We start from the raw sequence: 16,241 nt of genomic DNA on the forward strand, positions 1-16,241 counted from the left end.
CTTATCTCTGCCTGCCTTCCTGTTCTTTGCCTGTTTCTTTTCCAACTTGGAGTTTCCTATGTCGGTTTTTAGGCCACTTCACTTGAGTGGAAGAGAAAGGTCTTTCGTGTTCTTTCTCCCACACTGTTTTGCATCATAAGAAAACAGAGAAATGGACAGTTTCTTGGTAGGAAGGAGTTGCCAGCTTTCCTAATTCTGTGGTCGTGATCCTAGTATCAAAACTTTATAGAATTGGCAGCTACAAGATGCATATACTATGCAGGGTATAGGGTACAGGGAGCAGGTGATAAGAATTTGCAGGCAAGAGAATACAGGGATTCCTCTGTGTCCCACTGTGCTATTGTGACTGTATTGGATCAGACAAAAAGTTCATTTATCTTGTAATGCTGACTCCAAAAGCTGCCAAAATCAGATGCCCAGAGAAGAAAAGGAGAACATGGCAGGACTATGTGGCAATAGTTTTCCAAAATACTCCTGCATTTTCCATCTGTTTGAGATTCAGGGACTGTTCTATAATTTGTGACCCACCATAGATTTTTCTTCTATTAATTTGGCCCTTTGTTTGATGAATCTGTCTACATTTTAGCATCCATAGTATCCTGTTGCAAAGTGTTACAGCTTATCTATGCTTTGTATGAAGAGTACCACATTTTGGTTGTTTTAAAGGCAATTTTATTTGATATCTCCTAGTTCTTTCATAGTGTTAGACAGTGAATGTTGTCTCCACTTCAAAAAGAAATTAGCAGCACTTTTCATGGTCATTTTCACAGATATATAGCACTCTATCTGTTGCTATACCTGAAATGCAACCAGATGTCAATCTTGAGGACAGTTTATTTCAGTCTGCGCTATCTGCAGCTTTCCAGGGACCTACCTGCATAATCTTCTATAGATGGCATTCCAGTAACCTAGCTGGGAAGTACAGCACATAAATGGTCTTGTCTTCTCAGAGACACGTTCAATAGTACACCAGATGCAGGTAAAATAAAGCACTTTTTGCCACCAGTGGTGTTTAATCAGGGATTTTGGAAGCTTTTCCAGATTATAAACCTTTCTGGGGAAGGTCTAAACCAAACAAGTTTCTCTGTCAGCAAGGATTGCTTCCATTTTCTTTGGGTTCCTTTTACCTAACATTGTTTCTTCATCAGGAATTTGGGTGTGTGAATATTTGCATGATTATATTAATAAATGTGTGAATTATTGACAGAGGTATCAATAATTAACATTTCCCAGCACATTCATTTATAATAGCACCTTTACATTTTTAATAATTTTGGCAAATTTGAGTGGAACGGTCCATAATTTTTTTACTTCAGAAATCTATTTCAGGCTTTATTTCTTCTTCTTCTGCCGCTTTGTTTCAAACAGTCCCAGCATTTCTGTGTATGCAGCTGTTTGCCTGTGTTCAAGAAAGTCTTATAAATGGTTGCATATCTAAATCCTCTAGGTTTCAGATCAAATTTCAAAATTCAACATTCAACAAAAGTGTTTTACAGCATAAGACAAGACTTTTATAATTTCCATTAAAATCTGATCTTTGGAGGTGTGATTGAATTGTCAACCTTCTGAAAACCTCTTCTTGCACAAGCTTGGTAGAAAGCAGAAATTACATTAATTGGAGGTACTGTTCTCAGTGTGTGTGCTCTCCTTGCCCCGAACACTGCACTGACTGGACCAAACATATCCAGTCATCACCTATTAGAAGACTGCAAGAGGTGAGATTAATTTTTCTTAAAATTCCTTCTGATTGCTGCTGATAAATAGCAAGCTGCTCAGTTTAAGTCAGAAGAAATGGAGAAGTGGATTGGGATGGAAATCAGAATGGATAGGAGAAGAATAGGATAGAGATGTATTTGGAAGGTAGAGTCAGAATGTTTTATAAGTGCTTTAACACACTTTTGTTCACAGCCCAGAAATGAATATGGGACTCCAGAATCTTTGCTCTTCTGATCTGTAGGAAAAATGGTCAGACAAATATCCTTCCTGTTTTTTACCTTTGTTCTCCCAGGCCAAATCGGCATATTCACACAGAAGGTAGAAGTCTGTTATTGTTGCACTCAGTACCAGTGAAGATCTGTACTGATGGAGATCTGTAAGCAAATCAAGATGGTTCCTTTAATGGTTCTTTTCGATCTATTTATGCTGTTTTCTTTTTTGAACATGCAGGAAATTGCATAGAAGTCCAAGTTAGAGGAATGTAAGATTTCCAAGTCAGTTAAAGTTGCCTTTCTAACCTCAAACAGCCTTTCTTGTATGATGAATTACAATCTTCTGATTATGTTATCATATTCTATTTTTACCTGATATCATCGTCTGTGGGATAAACACTGGTCCACAGGGAACCTACAGCCCATACGGAGGAAGGCTGTTGCTTCTAGGGCCCCTGTAGGTCTTACTGATTGTAGCAATTGGAAAGTGCAATGCATAAGGCAGGGAACTGGAGAAACAAAAAGATCAGCTCATAATAAAGGAAATGTGATGTTATAATATGGAATGAGATTCTTTCCCTGTCACTGTTGCAGAGACCATGTGTGATGTTGAGCAAGGCGCTGGAATCAAAATTTTCTCAACTGTTCTTTGCACACTTCCAATTAACTCTTAATTTGTATAGCTGGGGTTTATTTGCAACTGGAGCATGCTCTTGTAGCTACAAGTAAAGGTAACAGGAGCTATTATTTGAAAATGTAAAATAACATCAGAGTCTACTCTCCAGGAAAAAAAAAATCACATACTGATGTGTCTTAGATTGGACAACTGAATTCATTATTTCTTATAACTTTCACTTTAATATCTCAGTGGCTCATTTTTTCCCCTGTAAAATGAGAATGTGAATACTATCTAATCTTATGTTGCTGTTAAGACTATCATATTTTGCAGTTTGTAATACCCTTCCAAAAATGGTAGAATAGAGGTGAGCCTGTAACTCTTCAGTTAGAAGTCAGGAAACATGTCCAACGACCACAGTGGGTGGTGAGGGAACCTACTGAGGAGCACATTGTAAGGGTGTGCAAAAGGATGGTCCTAGTGGTTTTGCCCTACCTTGCTTCTGATTAAGATGCACAAACATTAAATGGCACAAACTAGTTGAAAAATTTTGTTTTAAAGTCTCGCATATCTTGGGCACCTTTCTGTAATTAGAAACCTTCTTTAAAATATATTGCATAATAGTTTTCACTGCAATAACCATGGCCCCATAACACAACTGGAAAATAATGTTTTTATTGCAAAATCAAGATCATGTACTGCCCAAGTGGAGAGTGCACTTGGGAATGTACTAGAAAAGATTTTGAAATTATTCACATAAGTTTTTATTACAAACACATTTTTCATATAAGGGTGTGTGTGTCAGTTGACTAAGTCTTAAGATTGCCCTGTTTCTTGGGGATGATAAAATAATATTTCAGGCTTATGTAAATATGTTGAAAAAAATAATTCCCTGCTGCCAAAATTTAAGAGTAAAAATGAAGGTGCTGAGAGAGTTGTGTGTGTGTGTGTGTGTGTGTGTGTATCCATTGCCATAGTGCAATAGAAAGGACAGCTATGCTAGGACCACAAATGAAATTGGAAATCTGGATACCTAATTGCACTTGCAGTCAGTGCAAGCTGGAGCTCTTTGTCATTTTTGAAAAACACACTCTGCATGTTTAGCCATGTCCAGTAGTACATCACAGCATCCACTGTGCACCTAGTGGTTTGGCAAATTGTGAAGAATATCATGTTGCTATACAGAAAGGCTAATCATGAGCAGTAATTATTATATTTTTTTGTAGACACATTAGAGGCTCTTTCTTTAGTCCCAAGGACAGATTTAACAGGTGTAATAGTCTTTTCATGACAGCTGAGGTCTTTTAAAATGGGTCATTCGCTGATGGCATTTTTAAACGGCTTTGTTCTATCTCAAAAATTGTATTGTTTCCATTGAAATTTATCTTTCAGGTTTTCCTCTTGACCTTCTTGCATTCAGTGCTGTTCCTCTGGGAGCTATCCTGATGTTTCCCAAAATGGAAATATATTTCAATCCATGTGGGAAATCTTGAATATCAATTCATCAGTGTGGAAATCAGTTCATAAGATTCCTGCAGCATTAACTTTGTAGTACTGAGCCCAAGAAAACAAAGTTTTTTCATCTTTTTATAGGCATAAAGCTAAAGCACAGATTGCCTGTATTGTCCAAGGTGATGCAAAAAGTTTGCAGCACAGCTGGGAAGAGAACCTTTATCTCTGAAACACATAAAAGATTCCTTATTCCGTAAGAACATCTTGGCTTGCCTAGGTTTTTTTAAATGGCTTTGCTTCATAGTGCTTTTATAAATTGCTATTCTTTAACAAATAAGATCACGTATGGATTTTTTGCGAGTAGCTGATTTTTTTCGCTATTAAAAATCAAGTCAAGCTTATGGCATTTAATAAGACAAGGCATGAAATTCAATTTTACTAGAAAAAGTAATGAGGTTTTTGAAGACATTTTCTGTCTGCTCCTCAATTACAAAATAATGGGGGATGTTTTATAAATCAGAAAATAGAAAAGAAAGAATTTTAGGGAAAAGGCTGATGGAGACTTGCACTGTGTGAGGGAATATTAGCTGTATTAGCAGGTGGGATTGTCCTTAAAATGAGGCAATGGTATTTCCACTAGATTTAAGAGCAGTTATAATGAGATAGATAATAATTTGCTACTGAGAAAATCATAATATACTGACAACAGAAGGTGATTTTGCACCCTACCGAAAATCTAAATCAGCCCTTCTAGATGTCAAAATGTGACTGTTCACTTTTAATGAAGAGAACAAACCAGTTATTAATATTCTAATGTCTAGAATTTGGGTTATTTGGAGGGTGCTTAGGAAAGAGTAGTTTTAAAGAAAGTGAATGCTCACTTTGCAAATGGCGGCATACCTTATACACTGTGCAGGGACAGTGGGCACACTACTTTCGTGGTGAAAGATGTCTTCCATGTGTACTATGAATTCATGGAAAGACAGAGGTGGCATCTGGGATAATTGAAAGAATGATGGAGAACTGAGGACAAGGAATACCTGCCTGTCAGTATCACATTACTTTTCTAATATAGCTGGCCAGAGGCATCAAACAGCTGTTGGAACTTGAGTTATGTCTTTGAGTGCCAGTAGCATCAGTCTAACGGAAATAAGCCACCACGAGGAGCCAGGCTGAGCAATCAGCCTGCTGTAACCCAACGAGTGGTGCGGTTGACACACCAGGAGGATGAGATGTCATCCAGAGGGACCTGGACAAGCTGGAGAGGTGGGCCTGTGTGAACCTCATGAGGTTCAACAAGGCCAAGTGCAAGGTCCTGCACCTGGGACAGGGCAACCCCCAGTATCAGTACATGCTGGGGAATGAAAGGATTGAGAGCAGCCCTGCGGAGAAGGACTTGGGGGTACTGGTGGATGAAAAGCTGGACAGGAGCCAGCAATGTGCGCTTGCAGCCCAGAAAGCCAACCATATCCTGGGCTGCATCAAAAGAAGCGTGGCCAGCAGGTCGAGGGAGGTGATTCTGCCCCTCTACTCTGCTCTGGTGAGACCCCATTGGAGTACTGCGTCCAGCTCTGGGGCCCTCAGTACAGGAAAGACATGGACCTGTTGGAGCGGGTCCAGAGGAGGGCCACAAAAATGATCTGAGGGCTGGAACACCTCTCCTATGAGGCCAGGCTGAGAGAGTTGGGATTGTTCAGCCTGGAGAAGAGAAGGCTGCGAGGAGACCTTATTGCAGCATTCCAATACTTAAAGGGGGCCTACAGGAAAGATGAGGAGAATCTTTTTAATAAGGCCTGTTGTGACAGGACAAGGAATAATGGATTTAAACTAAAGAAGAATAGATTTAGACTAGACTTTAGAAAGAAGTTTTTTACAATGAGGGTGGTGAAACACTGGAACAGGTTGCCCAGAGAGGTGGTAGTGGCCCCATCCGTGGCAACATTCAAGGTCAGGTTGGGTGGGGCTCTGAGCAACCTGATCTGGTTGAAGCTGTCCCTGCTCACTGCAGGGGGGTTGGGCTAGATGACCTCTAAAGGTCCCTTCCACCCCAAAGCATTCTAGGATTCTATGACCTGAGGTCACCATCAGGGAGTAGGAAGAGCAGGGCTGCTCTCTCCAAGCAGGCAAGCTGGTAGCTGAGGTCAGGCTGTGCTGGGATGCAGAGCCTGAATGCAGCAGGCAGAGCTGGCCCCAGGCATGGCAAAGTGACAAACCAGGTCCAGGGTCCAATCAGAGAGCCCAGTCAGGAGGCGGGACCAGAGGCAAGACTGGTGACAAGGCTCCAATGTGGCTCCAAGCCCACCTAGGAACCAGGGCCAAAGTTAGGGCTGCAGACCAGCTACAATGTATATATGAGGAATCCATCCAGGAGATGGAGCTGGATATAGTCACTAGCGATAGGACGAGAGCAAATGGCGTCAAGCTGCATCAGGGGAGGTTTAGATTGGATATTATGAAAAATTTCTTCACAGAAAGAGTAGTCAAGCATTGGAACAGGCTGCCCAGAGAGGTGGTGGAGTCACCAGCCCTGAGGCGTTCAAAAAACATGTAGATGTGGCACTTTGGGACATGGTTTAGTGGGCATGGTGGTGTTGGGTTGATGGTTGGACTGATGATCTTAGAGGTCCTTTCCAACCTTAATGATTCCTCATTTTTACTTTCATTATAAAATAATCCAGCCACCAAGCCAGGAAACATGAAATTATTACTCTACCCTTACTTGGTTTAGTGTGGACTTGGTAATGATAGGTTAATGGTTGGACTGGATGATCTTAAAGGTCTTTTCCAACCTAAACGATTCTGTGATTCTATAAGGCTGTGCCTACAGCAGTGGTGGGGACTGAAGTCCCAGCCCTGAGCTCAGCTTGAGCCCATGGGCAGCGTGTGGGGGGAGGCCCCAGGTGAGGCTGGTCAGAGTCATTCAAGGCCATTCAAGGCCTATTGGTGCACTCATGGCTCGGACAGTCACTATGGGCAGGTTGTCCTGGTGGATTCAGGAATGCAAAAGAATGGCAAAAAGCTCTATTCTAGGCTGTAGGTTGTATCTGGTAGCTGCAGATTAAGGATATAGTATACTATACTGCGGTATAGTACAAAACCATGGGGATCTTGGCCTAGGTCTAGAAAGGGTCCTGGTCATCATTGGAAATGCTTCCAGAGAGGGAGAAGAGAGAAAGGTATTAGAGTAGCGCAAAGACTGACAAACTGTCCCTTGCCAAATTGAAGGCAACAGCAGGGCTGAAGGACACTGATCTCCCAACAACAGCCAAAATTCCTGATAAGGTACCATTGTGAAGACCGTCATGCTTCAAGAAGTAAGAGGCTTACTTTGTCAGAACAGGGAGATAACCTTTTTTTTTTTTTCTTGACTTAAGTTTAGATTTTTAGGACTACAATTCTATAAACCACTTTGAATTGTTCACCTGATTCCTTGTTTGTCATTGGACAAATCACTTGGGCCTCCTAACCTTCAGCTTTTCACATATGGAAAAAAAGAGGCATAACACTTGCTACCCTGCAGTCTAAAGCACTATAAGATAAAAGCCACATGTTTGATATTTTAAGAAAAAAGTTTCCATCAAGTTTTCTTTTATGATACACTTATTAAAATCAAAAGATACATCATTAAATAATGAATTCCTGAAATTCTATGAAACAGTATGGCTTAAGATCCAAGTAAAGCAGATAAAAATTGATGTAGCAGCATGGAGAGTCAATATTTATTAATTCATGTTTCTCATCTCTTTCTACCTTTAATCTTTTATATCCTTAAATTTTATCTGCATGCTTTGTGAAACTTGTCAGATTTCATCAGCACCACTTTGCTTTCCATTTTGTTTCATTTTTATATTCCTATTCTTCTGAAGACATATAAAATGAGATTACTTGTATGCTCTGACTTACTTCACAACAGACTGCTTTGTTGGAAGACATTAAAAAGCACTTTCCCCCCTTTTTGTAAGTGACATGTTGGCTCCAAAAAGAGGAGTTTAAATGGGACATTAGGAGTGTGTGAGTTTAGGACTGATCTTTCACTTAAGGTCAGGTTTTGTTTGCCCTAGAATGTGCTTAATCACCACATTATTGTGGTTAATACTTCACTGTTAAGGATAATTCCTTACACTAGGAATGCTACTGAGTGCAGCACCAAATAAAATGTTGACACAAACATCATCATAGTAATTGATTTATTAATGGCTTCATCTGAAATTTGTTTAGTGTGTTACCTTTGTACTACTATTTACTTCAGTGCCAAACTGGGGTCATAAAAGCTCATGCTACTAAAAATTATATCATTAGATATTTGGTTATTTTTCCTTAATTTAAACTGTGTTCTGCATGAATATACTTGTTGGTAGACATGTTATTAGGAATACAAAATTATGATGAGAATACTCAATATGCATTTTTTTGCTTTTGAGATGTAGATTATAAATACACTTTCCAGACTTTGTTAAGCATCAGGTTCAGGGAATAAAGGGAGAAGAAAGGCAACTGAACTCTCCCGTAGGGATAAGAAAAAAAGCATATTTAGGCATTTTAAATTGAGAAATATGGACCTATGTTGTGATCGGGTGTCAAATGACTAGTGGAGGAAGAGATTCTATAGCTGCTGCTGAAACTGATGGGTTTTTATACCTGTGATTTGCATTGTTGTAAAGTTTGAAAGCTATAATTAGAGATCTTTATTGTTCTTGGCAAACTTGGATACAAAGCTTGAATTACAATGGAATTTCTATGAGTAGAATTTTGAACTTTCATGATATTTTATTGTTTGAACTTGCTGTTCTCACACATGGATATATTTACACTGGCAAAGTGATGGGATCTTTTTCCTCCATCTCTGAAAGCAAATTCGCATTTCAGATATGTATGCTTAAAGTAAAGTTATTGGGGTTTTTTTGCTGATCTTTTACTGGAGGTGAGACTTTCTATTTTGTTTAGCTTTGTTGAGTAGCCTGACTGTTAACTGTGGCTTTTGGAAAAAAAAAAAAAAAACCAAACAAAAAACCCAACCACCAGGTTCTGTACTGAATACTTGCTTTTCTACTTGACATCTTTATGTTGCATCCTTGTGTAATTTTCACTTGATATCTTTCCCCATCTATATGCTGTACAGGGATTTTTCTCAGCCAATTATTTTTAAAACAAAGGCTTGGAAGTTTGGTCTCTATTGCATGGACTAAGGTGTAAACAATTTAATGGTGATCTTCATTTCTATATTTTAAGTGCCTTGAAGGACTTGAATGGGAAGGTGTTATGAGTTCCCTCCCTCTAAACATAATGGCCCTGCAAGGTATCTCCAGTGGGATAGCTAAAGCTCTAGTTTTTTTTTTGGTCTCTTCAGGTATCTCAATTCCTCATGTATCGAATAGCAGTGATGATGGTGTTCTAGTGTTCAGGGAGTTGTAAGAATGTTTGAGGAATCCTTCCTCTCTAGAAAGGTGTCTGTGCTATGACACTGTTAACTCTCAAGCTGGTAATCTTTTGCTTGAACACCTAGGCTGGGAAGATCCATCTACTGTAGCTATAGTTGGATATTTAATCTGATGCATCTATTTAATGGAAAAAAAAAGAGCTTGTTTAATCCCATCCTAAGGTCAGTTTTTAACAGTTAATCTGTACAGCTGCTTTTTAGAAGTAATGGTAGATTGAACCTCACTGATTAACTCGGCCTAGATACCTATTTTTGAAATAACAAAAGTTAGATGAAAATGCCAGTTTGCACTTGCTTGATTTTGATTAATTTGGGTTTTGTTGCTTAAGTGCATCAGTTAAGACTCATTGTTCTAACTATATTTCATTTCTGCTTATTTCTTCTTACCCTGAAAAGTTCAATATGCATTCTTTCTTTTCTTCTCTTCTCTTTTCCAGCGCTGTGCAGAGGAGAGGAGAGTTTCTTGTGTGCCAGTGGAATCTGCATCCCAGGGAAACTGCAGTGTAATGGCTACAATGACTGTGATGATTGGAGTGATGAGGTCCATTGCAGTAAGTTTCTTAAACCTTGCAATGTTCCACTGAAGCACTGAATCCATTCAGGGAAACCTAAAAACTAAAGGCAGCTATTGGTACGGAATAGGAACTTTGCATAATATTTGCGTATATTGACATTTGGAGTCTCAGTTGCCATTGATTTTGTTTACCTTTGCTCACTCTGGCCACAGCATATATTTTTGATCTATCAAATTTTATACCTGGAAGCAGATTCTAAGATTTCTGCAAGAAGCCATGTGGAAATCAGAAGTATTTTGGGGCATTATTTTTTTAAAATGGATCAATAACATACATCAGAAGAGCACTTCTGACAATAACCTGAAGACTGTTAGTTGTATCTTTTTCATAGTCCTTGGCATTGATTTTACAGCAGATGCAAAACCAACTGTTTAGAAAGTTCTCTTGGCCTCAACCCTGGATGTGGTTTATTTAAATAAATCCCAGTATATGGTGCGGTAGAAAAGAAAAATGAATATACATGCTTAATATCTTAATTTCTTATTTAGTTCTCTGTGGTAGTGTATATCTTTAGAGGTTGTATCTGTTTTTCTGTATTGAAAAAAAATATCCTTGGACTACTAACACCTTTAGAAAAGCTGAGCAAATGCACAGTCAGAAAAAAATGTAAAGGAATAAAAAAAAAAAGAAAGAAAAAAGGAAAATGTGGAACAATGACTAAATAGGAATCATAGTAGGACATGATGCCACAAAACAGTGCTGTGCATTCAGACTTCGGAAAATGTCAGACCTGGGGTTGAGTTCCAGACTGTGCAGTTTAGACTCACCTCAAAAGGTTTGTTCTTATTAGTGATTTAAGAACCTGGGCATTCCAAGACTCACAAAGCTTTTTTTAAGGAAGTTGCTGATAGATTTTATCTGGGATACTACTCAAAGGAATAAATGATAGCTGCAATTTCCTCCTGGTCTCACTATGAATGAGGCTAGAGCTTGCTTTCCTTTTAATAGCCTACAATTTATTTAATGGAGGTTGATATAATTTCTGTTACATAAAAAGTATTGTATGTTTTTATCTTTGAATTTTTCCTGTCATTGTTAACTTCAGTTATTAATGTAAGCTAAAAAATTTAAAAATGCCTATGACAGGGTCTCAAGTTCCATTAGAAATGGGAAAAGAAGAAATTAGTAATATAAGAATAAAATTATTACATGTCTTGAAAAAACAAGCATTATAAATTTTATGACTTAAGATTACCTTTAAAAGAAAGCCTATCTGTTAAATGATACAGGGTTTATAGGCAGAGGATGTCTTTTATTAGGATACTTGGTAAAAGTTGGGGAGAGGGGGTGGAGGTCAAATAAGGCCTTCTTGAATTATACAGCACAAATAGCAAAACTGAAGGAGGACTTATTTGCCTGACACCTTGTCTGAAAAAAGATGCTGTGTTTCCTGGAGACCTTGCCCCTCTCAAATTCTTAAGTCACCTCACAGAGTCATAGAATAGTTTGGGTTGGAAGGGACCTTTAAAGGTCATCTAGTCCAACCCCCCTGCAATGAGCAGGGACATCTTCAACTAGATCAGGTTGCTCAGAGCCCCGTTCAGCCTGACCTTGAATGTTGCCAGGGATGGGGCATCTACAACTTCTCTGGGCAACATGTTCCAGTGTTTCACCACCCTCATTGTAAATTTTCTTCCTTATATCTAGTCTAAATCTACCCTCTTTTAGTTTAAAACCATTACCCCTTGTCTTATCACAAGAAGCCCTGCTAAAAAGTCTGTCCTCATGTTTCTTATAAGCCCCCTTTAAGTACTGAAAGGTCACTCCTTCTCCAGGCTGAACAACCCCAACTCTCTCAGCCTTTCCTCATAGGAGAGGTGTTCCAGCCCTCGGATCATTTTTGTGGCTCTCTTTCGGACCTACTCCAACAGGTCCATGTCTTTCCTGTACTGAGGACTCCAGAGCTGGATGCAGTACTGCAGGTGGGGTCTCACCAGAGCAGAGTAGAGGGGCAGAATCACCTCCCTCGACCTGCTGGCCACGCTTCTTTTGATGCAGCCCAGGATACGGTTGGCCTTCTGGGCTGCGAGTGCACATTGCCGGCTCATGTCCAGCTTTTCATCCACCAGTACCCCCAAGTCCTTCTCTGCAGGGCTGCTCTCAATCCCTTCATCCCCCAGCCTGTATTGATACTGGGGGTTGCCCCATCCCAGGTGCAGGACCTTGCACTTTGTCTTGTTGAACCTCATGAGGTTCACATGGGCTCACTTCTCAAGCTTGTCCAGGTCCTTCTGGATGGCATCCCATCCCTCAGGCATGTGAACTGCACCACTCAGCTGGGTGTCATCTGCAAACTTGCTGAGGGTGCACTTGATCCCACTGTCTATGTCATTGATGAAAATATTAAACAGTACTGGTCCCAGTATGGACTTCTGAGGGACACCACTTGTCACTGATCTCCATCTGGACATCGAGCCGTTGACAGCTACCCTCTGGATGCGACCATCTAACCAATCCATAAGCTTTCAACCTGCTTGTGGCTATTCTTCAGAGACAGCTCTTCACACTCTATCCATTTCTTGATGTAGAAATCATCATTGCCCCTCCTTTCTTGCCTGTCCCTTCTGAACAGCCTGTAGCCATCAATAGCCGCACTCCAGTTATGGGATTCGTCCCACCAAGTTTCAGTAGTGGCAACTAGGTCATACCTTTCTAGCAGCACAGTGGCTTCCAGCTCCTCCATGCTGTGTGCGTTGGTGTAGAGGCACTTCAGCTGGGCTGTCAGCTCTGTCACCTTCTTAGAGGAACACAGCTTAATTCCTTTGAGGCATTTCACCAGTGTTTCTGTGTTGGCCCCTATTACCTCAGGAGCCCCTGGCTCATCTCCATAAGACTTTGTGTGCTACAGTGTATCCAGCACGTCTCAGAGCAACAGGCTGAGGGCCATCACTAGCACCCCATCCCTCTAGTGTGTCGTCCCACAGCTTGTCATGGGCAAGCCTGATATTATCCCCCTCCCTCGTCAAGTCTAATTTAAAGCCCTGTCAATGAGCCCCACTAGCTTGCGAGCAAAGGTGCTCTTGCCCTTTGAGAAAGGTGAATCCCATCTGACGCCAGCAGGCTTGGTGCCATGTAGGCCATCGCATTGTCAAAAAACCCAATGGCTGGTGACACTAGCCATGGAGCCATGTGTCAATAGACTGGTTCTGTCTGTTTCTTCCAGTGTTGCTGTCTGCAACTGGAAGGATAAAGGAAAAAATTACCTGTGCTCCAGATTCCCTTACCAACTGTCCCAAGACTCTGAAGTCTCTTTTGATTGCCCTTGGACTACGTGCTGTGGCTTCGTCACCACTCACATGGAAGAGCACTAATGGGTAATAGTCCGAGGGCCGGAACAGTCTAGGAAGTTTCCTTGTGATGTCCTTAATCTGGGCCTCAGGGAGGCAGCAGACTTCCCTAAGAGGAGGGTCTGTCCGGCATATTGGACCCTCTGTTCCCCTCAGAAGGGAGTCACCTACAACTATAACCTGTCTTTTCTGCCTTGTGGAGGTAGTCATGATACATGGGGTAGGCTTTCTGACCTTGGCAACACCTCTGGTGTAGATGGACTGTTATCCACATCATCCTTTGACTGGCCTTCTGTGTCCAGAGCCTCATACCTGTTGTACACCTGGGAAGGTGGGCAAGGAGGGGGTTTGCCTGCAACCCTGAGCGTGGACTTGCCTGCATTCACTCCTTTCCTTCAAACTACTGCCTTCAGCCTGGTGGGGGGAGGAGGATACAGGATTCCCTTGATCTTGGGTTTTTTCTGGTGGCTGTTCCTGTTTCTGTCTCAGGGAGGGCGGAGCATGTTTCCACCAGTCTATGTCTTTCTCAGACTCCCTGATGCTTCTTAACCTTTCTGCTTCCTCTCGTAGCAATGCCGCCAGGCTGAGCTGATCATCCACCTGGTCACCCCTCACACAGCTGTTCTTGCTGCTGCCATCTGTTACCAGTGAAAGGCTCTGGCACGCCCCGCTGAGTCCTGGCTGGCCGCATGTTTCTGTGGGAGCTCGCTCTGGGTTGCCACATCCATTCTGGCGAGTGCAGAGGACATGGATTTCTGCCGGGTGGATACCATAGCTAAGCTCCTTCTGAGAGGGTGATGACCACCAGCTGAACTCACCTCTTGAGCTGATAGGGGGATGATACCTTGCTGTGCAAACTGCCACACCACGCTGTGGTCACTAGTGCTCCCCAGGCTGCTTTTGATAGGTGTGGGGTGGCCACGGTTGCTCTGGCAATGCCCAGGCCTTGTCGGCGTTTCTCGGGAGAGCTGTTGGCTCCTGGCAGGTCTTTCCACTCCCCCTGCCTCAGGAAACCCCCCTGTGCGCTGAGATCTGCCGCTCTGCTGCAGATTGGGCCGGGTCCGGAGCAGCTGCCCTTGGTGACTGACCACGATTAGAGGAACTTTTTTACCAAAATTTACTAATTCATGGAAATACACCATTAAGACACTCAGGACAATCTTACTGTTACCTTGTACTAGTTATTTTTATTGCCAAGTAATAACCCTAAAATTATTGGGTTTGCATAGAAATATTTTATTCCTGATTTAAGTTAAACACACTTTTAAAGGTGCATTAGTTTGGGATATTTGGTTTTGTTTTCATTATCTTCCCTCTTCAGAATGTTACAAAGAAGAAACCTTTGGGGCATCCTGACAATTCATGTCCCCTTTTCTGACAAAGGCCACAACCATGTGTAAGGGCAGCTATGTTCTTATCCCTTATTAGAGTGAACAGGTTTCTTCTTCTATTGAGAAAAAAGCAAAACTGCTAAACTTCTATTAATGAAAAATAAATGGCAAAAATTACTATTAACCCTAAAAATACATTTTCTTCAAGTCCAGCCAATGTGTGCAAGTTTTAAGTGTATGAGTAGTTTGAAGAGTCTGCCTTATTCCTGTAGGGATTATTATAGATAACTGAAGGTTACAATTTTGTAATGAATTGATAATTAAATTTATTAAATGATTGATTTTTTAATTCTTAAAACACTTCCCCTTCGATCAAAGTATATGCTATCAAATTTAAATCTTCTCCTAGGCTCATTCACAAGGTGTTTCAGTTCAGTTTCAAGATAGTTCGCAGTAACTTTCACAGTGACTGACATTTCCATAATAATGAAAATTTTCAGTACCCCCCCAAATTTAGTTGTTATTCACTATTTAATGGTTAAATATTTGGCAATATTTAGCAATATTTGAGAAAGAAAATAACAACTTGAATTTTTATGCTTTGTTCTATTCTGTATAAACTCAATTCTGACTGCTAGTGCTTACACATAGATTTCCAGTGTTTAATGGGACCCAGAACAACACATGGAGAAGTTACTCCCTTCTTATTAAGTCCAAACTATATTTCCTCATAGGGAAGTTTTATCTAGCGTGAAATTTATTTTCAAATTTTTGTTGTTAAACTTGAGGATGGGAGGAATGGAGTATACCTAACAATAGCAGCAGATTTAGCTTAGAGTAAACAGCATTAATACATTGAAGAGGATAAATAGGTATAAACATATGGCTCACTTCTAGTCTGATTTCTGCTCCATTGATTGCTGGGAAGCTGTTTTGTCTGCATGAGGTTCGTAAACAAAGAGTTTGAGCAATATAGATGGAGAAAAATATTTTGACTCTTTGTTCTAGCAAACAAACTTATGTAGCAGTATATTGTTTAGGAGCAAAAATTACACAGAAAGGCAAGTATTTCTACTGCTGGAGTCTTGTTAAGAGACCTCATGAGACTCTTCATAATCTCCGTGAGTCAGAGCTGTGAGGAGAATTTTTTCATTACGGTTACTTCCCAAATGAGATTAAAAGGTTTTTAAAGTCAAAAGCCCAAGCTTTATTAGAATGTAAAAGAAAGAATTAACCCTTTAAAAGAGAAAAGAAATAACCTTTTAAAAGAGAAAACTGAAGGAAACTTGATAAGGCAGACAGAAATGAAAAGGATTTACAAACAAAACTGCCTTTGCTAGCTGTGGCCTTGAAGGTTGGGTCTTTGGGCTTGGTTTCAGTCAATTGAGGAACTTTCTTTTTCTCAGCAAATTCTGTTCTCTGTTCTTTTGCCCTTGGGAATTTTCTTTATCACAGTGGAGCCTGTCTGTGCGTTTGTTTCCTGTTCTTTCCAGTTTTGTTTCAGTCTCTGATGTGCTTTAGGTTTGCTCCTTGTTGAATTCTTGCTCTGCCTCCTCTACTCTGTAAAAGCTGAAACATAACATAGAACTGCATGCAAACAGCTTTCTCATGGATC

At 40.6% G+C, this 16,241-nt stretch overlaps 1 protein-coding gene across 1 annotated transcript in view; it reads left to right on the plus strand.

Annotated features, from left to right (window-relative positions):
* Window positions 1–16,241, plus strand: part of CORIN (corin, serine peptidase) — a 167,986-nt gene that overhangs the window by 91,597 nt on the left and 60,148 nt on the right. Inside the window, exon 6 of the mRNA XM_075709425.1 lies at window positions 9,871–9,984. Within this exon, the coding sequence (XP_075565540.1) occupies window positions 9,871–9,984 (114 nt within the window). The remainder of the gene's footprint in view (window positions 1–9,870; window positions 9,985–16,241) is intronic.

The sequence above is a fragment of the Pelecanus crispus genome, chromosome 4, assembly GCF_030463565.1.
Source record: "Pelecanus crispus isolate bPelCri1 chromosome 4, bPelCri1.pri, whole genome shotgun sequence".
In the NCBI taxonomy this organism is placed as follows: Eukaryota; Metazoa; Chordata; class Aves; order Pelecaniformes; family Pelecanidae; genus Pelecanus; species Pelecanus crispus.